At 35.7% G+C, this 12,119-nt stretch overlaps 1 protein-coding gene across 1 annotated transcript in view; it reads left to right on the top strand.

Moving 5' to 3' along the window:
* Positions 1 to 12,119, top strand: part of LOC106105664 (proto-oncogene tyrosine-protein kinase ROS-like) — a gene marked incomplete at its 5' end in the record, with an annotated part of 32,838 nt that overhangs the window by 8,430 nt on the left and 12,289 nt on the right. The window contains 9 exons of the mRNA XM_013286088.1: positions 8,801 to 8,860; positions 8,942 to 9,032; positions 9,398 to 9,618; positions 10,142 to 10,390; positions 10,502 to 10,649; positions 11,013 to 11,132; positions 11,210 to 11,540; positions 11,719 to 11,928; positions 12,045 to 12,114. Of these exons, the coding sequence (XP_013141542.1) occupies positions 8,801 to 8,860; positions 8,942 to 9,032; positions 9,398 to 9,618; positions 10,142 to 10,390; positions 10,502 to 10,649; positions 11,013 to 11,132; positions 11,210 to 11,540; positions 11,719 to 11,928; positions 12,045 to 12,114 (1,500 nt within the window). The remainder of the gene's footprint in view (positions 1 to 8,800; positions 8,861 to 8,941; positions 9,033 to 9,397; positions 9,619 to 10,141; positions 10,391 to 10,501; positions 10,650 to 11,012; positions 11,133 to 11,209; positions 11,541 to 11,718; positions 11,929 to 12,044; positions 12,115 to 12,119) is intronic.

Here is a 12,119-nt window from a genome sequence, read left to right as displayed (position 1 = left end):
AAATTTTTACAAGACTCAATTTGTATTAATATCAAAGACCGGCCAGCGGATGTTTAATATTGCTTGTAATCTCCACTGTCATTGAGGGCTTCGTTAAACTGCATGTTTAAATAGATTTGAGTTCTATCCTTTAAAATCAACAAGTACTTCTTGCTTACGTAATTCTTACTCTAATTACTTAGATGCTCTTTTAAAAAGGGATATCACATTATTATGTATAAAAATGGATAATGTTAAGAATGTGTACATTAGAGGAATTTTGAAAGTAGCGCCAGTGGTGGAAAATTGAGAAGAATTCGACGAGACGATGGGGACATAAACCAGAAAGTGTTAAGATTGAATGTGGATGGCTACAAAGGTAGAGGAAGATCGAAGAAAGTATGGATGGATTTTGTGAGAGAGTATATGCTTTAGACAGGAGTGGATTCAGATATAACGGATGATAGAGATGTATGGAAGAGGAGCGCATACTGTGCTGTAAGTGATAAGGCCAAGTGGATGATGATCACATTATTATGTATATAATTAAAACGTTAATTTTATAAATATATGATGCGTTTCAACGTTATCATTAAATGATAGGAGTCTCGCACCATAACGTTTTGGTACAGTCGGTCTGTGTGTAGGCTCGCCGCGCTCCGCTGCCCGCCATCGGAACTCGACAATTGCTTTGTCGGAAGTAAACCGCTACACCGTTTTAAATTATATTTCAAATTTATGTGAGAAACTAATAAATTATTCCACTTAATGTAACGCAGTATTAACGCGGTGGTCTACACATACTCATGACATATGACTAGAAAAGATATTGAAGTTATTTTTTTTTCTTTATATATAATATAAACTTTTCGTTACTTTTTAATATGATATGTATATAACCAGTATTACTTGAATACTGGAATGACAAATAATTAAATAACAATAGCTATCTCAGTTTATCTAAATTAGACCAAAAATACATAAGAAGAAACATAAAAAATTAAATTGATTTTGCTTATAGTCAGTTTATTCCTAAGTTTAACTTAAACCGCGTTTTGTAATGCTACCTTTAAAGAGTTAAGCTCTAGAGAACTTTAAAATTCAACACGTGGGAATGTTTTATAACTATATCGTATTCCGATATCGGTGTAATTTATTCATGAAGTCAGTAGAGCAAAACTACCAAAACAAAACTGGAATATGTTAAGAACAATTGTGGGAACGGTCGTTGCCACACAGAATATATGAATATTCAAATTGTCTGTTAGAATTTTAACTTAACCGAGAAAAGTTTTTTGAAATACTTCTTTCTAATCCAAAATTATACTCAAGATACTGCATATTTGTTGCTGAAATTTGTAAATTTAATAATACACTTAAAAACTTCTTATAGCATAATATTATACAATGCGACATTTCGCACAATTCAGTTATTCGCAAAACAACTGTATTTACGTAATGGCCGCCATGTATAGAATTTGCTGTTGGTCTGTTTACTTCATTTCGTGGTTGAATTGCAATGATATATAAATGTAAGACCTTGTTTGGGATAATTGTCCGTTAGTTACAGCGGCGCTGGCGGCGCTGGCGGCCCACATTGTGTGTTTACATTGTTGTCAAGGATCGCACAACGTATTGTGTGCTGACCTCATCTCGGAATACAAAACTGAGAGAGACGGTTATTGTTTACGCGTTTCGTTTATTCTTTTATGAATTTTCTCATTTTGTTAATATTTTAGTTTCCAAAAGCTTTGATGTCTCAATATTTACTATACTTAAATATATTTTTTCTAGCTTTTCATTTGCATTTTAATGCATAAAAATTGGTTTTGGTTTAGGTTGATATGACTTTTTATTTTCATTATAAATTTACTATGTATTAAATGAAATTAATGCAGTTATTCTTGTTTGCATCTTTGCATAAAATCCCATAAGGACAACGATAGCTTATATACCTTTGACCATATACCTTTGACCCTTTATCAATATTATAAAGGTCTATCTGTGGAAGGTCTTTCACACGAGAACTTTCTCCTCGGGGCGGATAACGCGCTCCTTTATCGCAAACAAGCAATTGGAAAGCTAATTGAAGTATGCGCCATGTTACATATCGCCGCGCTGTCGGAGCCCACTCGCTCATTAGATAATCAACACTCATTATATGGGGTATAGATGAAACTTTAAATGCACGTATAAATTGTAAAATCAAATTGTAACAATCCCTAATTCTTCTTACTAAGATGATACACTATGTCTTTATGGTCATTTGTCTCCCGTTATACAATCACCTTCAAATACATATAAAAAAGTAAAGCTCGTAATCCTCCAAATCAGATACCTACTAAATTAATATTTATAGGAGGCCATCTGTTCAATAGATTAAGCTATCCTCAAGCAATAATTTTTATTTTGTGTCATGAAATTATATTTACAGTACTTAAATTTAAAGATTTCATGTATAACTGCTTATTTTTTTTTGTCACAATAATACTGAGTGCTGATGCTGACCCATATGAAGGTGATAGACGAGTTTGACCTGTAGCACCCTCCCGGAAAATAGCAGTTTCGCCGCCAACGCGTGTGTCGGTGTCAATATGGTGCTGCATATAGTGTACATTGTACTCGAACACTGAATTATAATCTAAGGAAGCATTTCATTTTACCACACATATATGCACCAGAAATATCTTTCGTAGTTGCACTTAAAAGTCGCTAACAGAACTAAAAATATTTATTTTTTGATCTACAATACAACTATACATTTTTTTTCTTTCTATACTATTATAATAAAGCGTTAACATACACGTCTTTGTTGCCTAAGATATCAGCAATTACAGCGTATTTTTAAATAATTCTTTCTTTAATAGAAATCCCTACACTTACGTCACGCTTTAGGCTATACATTTACACGCCATTAATCATAGGGGGTAAATATTTTGGATAAAATATTAATGTGGGAAAGAGACCATAAGTTGCTGCCAACATCGAGGAAGCAAGATTGTCAAGGTTTGCCATGTCATGTCATTTTGACATTTGCAATTGATAATTTGACAAATGTAAACAATAAAATGATTTTTTTATAATTTCATGCGGATGAAGTCGCATGGGATCAGCTAGTACAAGATAAAGGTGTAAATGTTCTGAGGTCATTCGACAACTTTAATAACGTCTGGACTTTAATTGCAACTAACGCCTACGACATACGCTTTGTCTTATTAAAAGCTAGATTTAGCTTTGACACTAAAAATAGACGCGTAACATATCTTACACAATAATTAATGAATGTTAATTGAGCAGACGTTGGAGCCAAATTTAGCGAAGGGAACTGTTAAAGCTTAGAATGCAAGCGCTTCCTTTAAACACAATAATAGGACAAAATAAACATAGTATGTACCTTGTCGATGATTACTTTTCCAAAGAAAGTTAGGTCTTTATAAAAAAGCAGTCAACTGCATAACATACAAATTATGTCGATTTTTTATTATCTATTTTAAAATTAACATTACTAATGACACCTACAACTCGGTACAAATTATTAATCCTAAAATTGTATGATGTTCTCAAATGATTTAATATTTATATTTTAGTAACGCAACTGGAGTGACACATAGAGATTGTATTCATAAAGAGCTGCATTCGCTGTGGACGCGCGCTAATTCTCATTTCCTCATTATCTCGTTCCCCGACCGCTCTTTGCCCATTCAATCCGAACCTCCCCCTTTCTGTACCCCACTTCACCCCCGAATCTCTCCACACCTTACAGCCGACCACTGCAAATATGACTTTATACGTTTTGATTTATCGTACATTTATTAGCCCAGCGGATAAACAGACGAATAAAAATAGAATAATACTGTCCACTTTATAAGCTGCGTATCGTCAGGTCTCAGCTGTAACGATGTAATGTCCAACGAAGAACGGAATGATAATGCGTAAATATCTTTACATACATGGTTCTGCCGAAGAATCTTCTTAATCTTGTCTTTTGTAAGAAAATGAGAGACTTGAATAACTATACGAAAGTTTTTGTGAAAAACAAGGGCTCAATACATTTAGTGCGGCTGTTAGAGGCCAACAGTAAAGTCGTAGAGCGAAAGGGCCCTTGAGCGGAGTATCGGGGCCGAGTGGGAACGCACCGGTGGGTCCCAATTTGCCCCAGCATTATCCAATTGCCGGAGTCAAGCGGTTGGCGTGGGCCAGCGCGTGACCTGAACACGTATTCTGGGTCCCTTTTTAAACGGTATCACATTGGGCCGTATATTTTAAAGTTCCGGTGTCCGCGTCAATCTGTTACATTTTAAAATTACGAGTATGTCGCACTGACGGGATGTGACCTCAGTGTTCAGTTTGTAACTTTAAAAAAGAATATTTAGATATTTTGAATTGTTTTTAAAGAAAAGATAAAATTTATCTTATTGTTACTTATGTTACCAAAATGTGCAAAGCTAACGCAATATATTTCTGCAACATTCTTTATTAGTTCATAATGAATCTTAATCAAACTATAATGGTTTAAGTATGAAAGAAAAATGTAACATCGTATAATAAAACTTTAGTCATATGGCACAATGTTTTGTTGGAAATGATTTCACGCATCTTTCACAGTGTGAGAAGATGATCCGGTGAATAGTTTACATCTAACGACATGAATTAACATATAATCAAAGTTTATCGAGGGTCAGTAACGAATGCTGGGAAATAACACATGTCGATGTTGGCCACTCTCTGGCGCCATATTACAGCCCAGTGATACCACTATCTATAATTAATTTAAATAAAAGCTGCAAATATGTATTTCTTATCTTACATTAGTCGTTGTTTTGACATCAGTGAATCTTTGCTGAGGGGTTAATTACTTTGTGGAAATCTGTAAAGTTAGTTGCTGGGGAAGTGTTATTTAGTAAAAAAAATTATCAGCCAGAGTTTTACTCGCTTTTCTTTGCAAAAATACATTGTCGTTTGGCCGTCACCGAACTCAATCTTAGTTGATATAGTGTTTACTTACATACTAAAATATTAAAAGCCATGATATGAAATTAAGAATTATTTAAGTACAATATTTTTAGATGAGTGGTTGTAGTAGGGCGAGCCCTCCGTCCGGCGCGCGCCCTCAATTGGACTTCCGAGGGCACTTCCGAAATCGCTCCGACAATTAACTAAAACGACAATTTTAATGAGTCGAAAGTTAGTTGACTATTGTTTTGTTATTATTAGGGCACGAGACAGGATGCTGCTTAATTACACTCTAATTTGCTTAGTCGTTGAAATAATCTAAATATTTCTTTATGATTGTATTAACCAGTAACGCGTGGCTACAATCTACGTCAACTCTTAATTAAACAAACATAAAACATAGTCTTCTCTGATGACGATCAATGTTTAGAATTAATTTAATAATACGTTAAAATATTATTATTTTATAATCTTGTTTTAAATTTATAGTTAGTTTAAGTTATAACTCCAAAATGTAAAGAAATGAGACAGAACTATTTGTAATCTAGCATATTTATGACTTGTAAATTGTTACATATTGTTGTCAATAGTTCGAATGTAAAACTTTTCATTACTGCTTGGAAGATGATATCAATGACTGATTGAAAATACATAAACGGAGTTTCACACAAATCATAAACGGGATGTGTCTGTCACGTCAGTCCAACAAATTGTAAGGGGGTTGTTATTTGGGCGTGGTGTTGAGACATGTTACTGTACAGACAGACAAACATAAGTTACTCTCCGACTCCGACAAAACATTATTTTCGTGGTTTCATACGTTCTGCTGATTTGATTGTTGTTTGTAGTGTTAAGAACAAAATTAGTACCGTGCTGTAGAGTTGGCGCAACTCTAGATTATCGGCATAAACGTCACCTTCCTAGCTGACAGCTGTCAATGTCACTAGAAGTATGGATAGATTGGCGCGCATCCTGAGTCCTGGCGTTAAGTTTTGCTCTGAGTTTAAAGGGACAGTATCAATTAAATAAGTTGTCTAAAAGTTGTTAGGTTGTTAATGTCATTCATATTTCTTATGATGTCTAGATCGATATAATGAGATATCTTTGCTCAATAACATTTCAGATGTGTACATCTGTTGTGATGTTTTCATGTACAAAAAATCACCGTGATTTGTTATGTAAAACATTTAGTTTATCTTTAATACTCTAATTGAGTAAACTTAGACGCAATCATTTGACCCAAAAGTTAGAGATAAACATCACGTAAATTACACACTGCTATAAATATGACAATATTGTTTATTATTGTCGTATGCGATGTTAGCGGCTGATAACCTAAATATTTTTACACTAAATTCTATTGAAAACAAAGTTACAACTTCGAAGCTCGGCTTTACGTAGATTAAGATAAATGTGTCGTTAGCAACTCTCACAGATTTAAATCCTTAAATGTTTGCTTTGAAGATTACTTTTATTTTAGAAAAGTCCATCGTCACAATGGAGTTCCTTTTATTTTAAAGACTCAATTATTTGATGTTTCCACGCTCACTAGGCTTCATCAAAAAACATTAAAATTAAACCGCAAATATGCAACATCTAAATCTAAAGACTAATTTAAACCCCAAGAAATGTTAGGTGTAATAGAAAGTACTAAAAAAGAATTATTGCATTATTGAAAGCCATGCATCGACAATGCCGCCGACTTGCCCTAATTAGTTATAACGCCCAAGTGCGGGTATATGCGGTCTAACAATTGTGCCGAAACAAACGCTGGTCCTAAAGCGCTTGCCCGCGTCTGTTGCCACATTTTAATTGTTCCGCGTACACTGATGACTCAATTAGCCCCCGACTTCTCTCAATGAAACTGCGCCTCGCTCCGTGAATTAGCAATAATTTGGATTTAGCGCACTTCGGATTATTACTAAGTACTTCGATTGTATTCTAACTCCAATTAAGGTAAACCTTCTTTAACCCTTGCGTACAGAGTATCGTATGCATCATAAAAGGACTATATTTTCCACCAGATTCTTAAATAGTTGTTGGGCAACCTTGCGGGGCGCTGGTCAGAAAGGGGCGCACGCAACAGGTCAGCAAATGGTATTTTTAACATATGTCTGTTATCGACCCATCAAATGATGGTTGCAAGACAGCGCCTTATAAATTTCACCGACACCACCTATATTGCTAATGCGTTTTAACCATATTTTAAAAGACGACACATTTTAAATATCGAAGAATAATAACGCATCGATATAAATGTATATCATTCAAGAAACTCATTGATAGAAGTACAATAATAATTATATAATTATAATAATGAATTCAAATGCGCATTAATATGCTGAAATATGTAATAAACATCGTCCAACAGCGTTGATAACTTCATTAACGAAGAGAAGAACGCCCACCGCGTTTCTAATTTAATTTATGGCATCTATTTAAGTGTTGCATGATAATATCTTGTTTGTTATTTAGGGTGATTTTATTATGACCGTTGCAAGGATAATATGGGTATGGGTCATGTAGCAATAAAATTGAATTCAGTTGCCTATTGATGCGACAAACAAATAATCTTAAGTCCTTCAAAATTATCTTTAAAATGTCTTATGGATTTAAGTAATGTAGAATACATTCCTTTGAGATTTTCATGATCCTGATTACATTTAAGGGTTCCACTAAAATGTTTGTACAAACCAATTTTATTGTTTAAGTAAACTTATTTTCTTACTGAAATTATTTCCACTATCTAGGGTTGTTAACGTCTTGTGTCAGTGATATAATCAAGTTCACTTGTTATAAGGGCACTTAGTAGTCACCTGTGTCATCCGGCGCCTGGCCACCATCCGTAAAGGCCGTCATCCAAGCGAGGAATTCCGTTACAACTAACGTCATTATGCGTAAACGTACACTTTCTTTTTAACCGAATTCTAAAAGGAAGACTCCTTAATTCATCTTTTTTCTTATATGAAACCTGAGATTTCAAAGGTCAGAAATTCAGTGTAAGTAATGCAGTTCTCAGTTGCAACCGTATTATTGTAGATTTCTCTCTATCTTGACACTAGCTGTTCCCGTGCGGCTTCATCCGCATGAAATTATGAAATATTTTATTGTTTACATTTGTCAAATTATCAGTAGCAAATGTCAAAATGACATGACATGACATGACATGACAAACCTTAGCAATCTTTCTTTCTTGATGTTGGCAGCAACTTATGGTCTCTTTCCCACATTAGGGTTTTTATTCAAAATATTTACCTTCTAAGTTAAATGGCGTGAAAATATATAGCCTAAAGCATGACGTAAGTGTAGTGCTTATTTTAAAAAAATGCTTTTATTAGAAAAAATAATTATTAAAAAACATGCTGTGATTGCTGACATCTTAGGCAACAAAGAAGTATGTGTTTACGCTTTATTATGTATAGATATCACGATTTTCGGCTCTAACATCCAATCCTTCAGACTTAAATGTATGTTTCTTACTACCATGGGTATACTTGGAATACAAAAAAATGTAAACACTGAAATGAACCAGAAGTTAAAATACAGTAATCCACTTGAGACGCATGCCACGCATGTGAATGTTTAGGGCTGTCTTCAAGAGCAACACGTGTGCGACGTAAACACGCCAAACTATCGCAAACGATTTACAAAACCATAAAACAAACGTAAGCAACGTGCACAGATATGTTGACCCACTTTACATCTGAGAAAACCATAGTTATCTGCAGTCCCAATGGTTTCTATATGTTATTGATAAATTGTTACCTGCGTCGATTGTGCAATGTTTTACTAGTACAGAGTTGTTTTATCTGTGGTTTTACGAAAAATATCCTTTGGTTTTCCGTTACATTGTTTCTTTTCTTTCCAGTGTCGATTGGGATGCAGCTTATGGCAATTGGGCTTAAAAAACTCCTGCCAGAATGTTTGTGTAAGTTTCAAAGATCTGTATGATTTAAATTTCGACTTTGTTCATGGTCAAGATTTGTACGATTATTTTTCTAATTTACAGAACGTGACATCGGAAACAGTATTTTCTAGGGAATTATACTGCGTGATGGGTTGCAATGAGGCTCTTAATACTTACTTACAAAAGTTAAGAGGTTAGTTTTTTTTTTACATTTCTAGATACACGCTTAATCTAAATTTATTCTAATTATTTTTTTTATCTTACTTGTTAAAACTAATAAATGACAGTTAATTTAATTGTTTCTCACTAAAAATTAATAATTTTGTAAGGGAAGTCCTTGGCTTCTTAAAAACAAGAATCCTAGTTAAGTCGCTAAGGCAACACTGATTGATGTAGTTATCCTTAGTGTGCAATAAGGATATTTTTATTCTTATTCTATTTCAAAATTTCAGCGTTATTAACAAAACAAGTTTTATAAATAAGAACTGAACATTACTATTAAACTTTTATTAAGGATACTAATGTTTTCTTTAATAGTGTGATGTTTATATTTTGTAGAACTAATCGGCATACCGAGTGCGCCTGCGTTGGTAGCAGACAGCCTAACTGCCCGCTCGCTGTCGCTGGTGTGGGAGGCTCCAGGTGTGGCCAACTTGAGCCACCTGCTGCAATGGCGCTACGAGGAGTTGTCCGGCACATGGCAGTTCTACTCCAACGCGAGTCACGCCGACCGCTCAATCATACATGTTGATAATCTGCGGCCGTACACTAAATACAGAGTAAGTTTGACTCCAATCTAAGACATATGGAAAATCATACTTCATACTGATATTTAAAAAAATGCGAAAGTTTAGATGGATGGGTGTTTGCTAGAGTTTGTAGCCTAAACGATCCAACGGATTTCGATGAAATTTTGTATAGATGTAGAGGATAGTCTGGAAGAACGCATAAGTTACTCGTTTTGTTTTTTTTAATTCGACGCGAACGGAGTCGCGGGCGAAAGCTAGTATAATTATAAAAAATCTGTGATTATTGATGAGTACATTAAAATGTTTGTAGATACAAGTATTCTGCTTCTATTTTACCCAAATCAAAGAAATAAAGACGTTTAAAATGGAGAAGAAATAAAGACGTATAAAACGAGTAAAAGGATTTTGAAAGTGACAGTTTACTGGATTTATATTCTCCAGAGTTTTGTAGGGATACGATTTGGGCTATTTAAACTTTCATTGTGTATTTTAGTCCAATTTACTATTTATTAATAGTTCTGATAAAAAAGCGTTAATAACATAACTTGTTTAGTTTCGTGTGGCGATCTTCCTGTCTGGTCGTGTGAGTAGCGGCGAGCCGGTGTACTCCGCGCCCTCAGTGGTCATATCTACGCTGGAGAGCGGCAAGCCGGGCTCGCCGCCCGCCGCCCTGCGCGCCGCCGCGCCCGACCCCAGCCGCGTCGCCATCTCCTGGCAGCCCGGCCCCTTCCCCAACGGACCTCTCATCTCGTACGTGCTGCGACTTGCCGACACACAGCCCAACACCAATGACGCTCTGGAGGTATATATTCACCATTTGGTTTCATCAGTAGACAGTGACTGCACAACTTACTCCCTGGATAATGCAGTATTTTTACAAAGGACGTGTTCAGTATGTTCCTACTTGTTCCAGGACATGCCAGCTTCGAACAAGACATTGTTCTACATGTTCCAAAACCTGGCGCCGGCGCGCGAGTACGAGGTGTCCGTGGCAATGCGCAATGCGGTCGGCGAGGGACCTCGCGCTTATGTCAGAATTTCGACACCTCCTTTACCTAAATGTAAGACATAGATTAACTAATATAGCTGAGTATATTTTAAATACCTTTTATGTTACTTCGAATCATTGTTTAAATCTGTGTTTCTCAAAGTGGGCGATAACGCGAAACTTAGAGAGGGGAGTTATAGGGCCCCAGAAAAAATAGGGGGAGTTGATGTGGGTTAGGAGGGCGATACATAATTTGTAATTTCATTTATTTTATATAGTATTTTAAATTTCACTTAAATTGTATAAATAGCGCTGAAGAATCATTAATTTTTAAAGGGGGCGGTAAAAGAAATAAGTTTGATATACTTTGGTTTAAATGAATTAGTTATGAACTTACTAATATTGTTTTCGCTAAATTATTTAATTACACTTTCAGCTGTTCCCAGTCAACAGCCGATTCTTATACTAGGCGGGGAACGTAACATTTTAGCTGCGCCCGCAAACGACATACTCGCAGATCCCATTGAACTGTACACAACCAATGAAACTATTACTGGTATGTTAAACTAATAATTCAAATGTATATTAGTTAACTAATGAGATTGTCTTTATTACAATGTATGTATATTACAGGTGTTGGGTTGGATATTTCCAGCGACTGTCTATTTGTTTCTGTATCCAGTGGTTTCGTGTATCGCAATTCTTTATCGAAGAGAAGCACCTCCCACGCTATAGTTACCCCGAAGAATACGTACAAACCTCTAGATCTGTCCGTAGATTGGTTAAATGGACATTTATATATCCTTGGCGAAGTCCATTACGCAAGAGATGGCAGTTTATCCAACACGTCGCTGTATTCCAGTTGGGAAATAATACGATGTGATTTTGAAGGGAAAAATCAGATAGTAGCATTGTCAGGGTTTAACTCGAGACCGATTCATTTTGAAGTGGACGCTTATAATGGGTAAGCAATAATTTTCAGTTGCTATCGAATTCGGATTGTCGACGTGAAAGATAAATTAAATAGTGTATCCAAAATTGATGATACAGATTTCATGAATTCTTTGCTATGTATGTATTACCAAAAACTTATCAATTCATTTATTATTAGTTACTATTTGAGCATTTTCTGAAATATTTAGGTATTTGTTCTGGGCGCTGCGTGGGGTGGAACACGGGGGTTTGTACCGCTTGGACCTAGCCAACATTTCTAACGGCGTGCCGCACAACGCCACTCTCAAGTGCATAGTCAAGGACGCGCACCTCGGGGCCTTCACTGTCGACCACGCAGACTTCAGGCTACTCGTGGCACACCTCAGGCGGAACACAGTGCTGGCTGTGTCTTTGGATGGGTTCGTGATTTTGTTTTTTATAAGCTATAAAATAGAGTCTACACCTATTTTCGATTGTGATTGAGTGATTTTTGTTATCTGTAAATAGAATGTTAATATGAAATTGTTTGTTCCAGGCGAGCCGTGTCAGACTTCAGGCCTAACACGCAGACGCCGATGTTCTCATCTGTGAGATCGATAGCATACGCCGG

This window comes from Papilio polytes, unplaced genomic scaffold (genome assembly GCF_000836215.1).
Source record: "Papilio polytes unplaced genomic scaffold, Ppol_1.0 DF822733.1, whole genome shotgun sequence".
In the NCBI taxonomy this organism is placed as follows: Eukaryota; Metazoa; Arthropoda; class Insecta; order Lepidoptera; family Papilionidae; genus Papilio; species Papilio polytes.
This window is presented reverse-complemented; position numbering and strand designations above follow the sequence as displayed.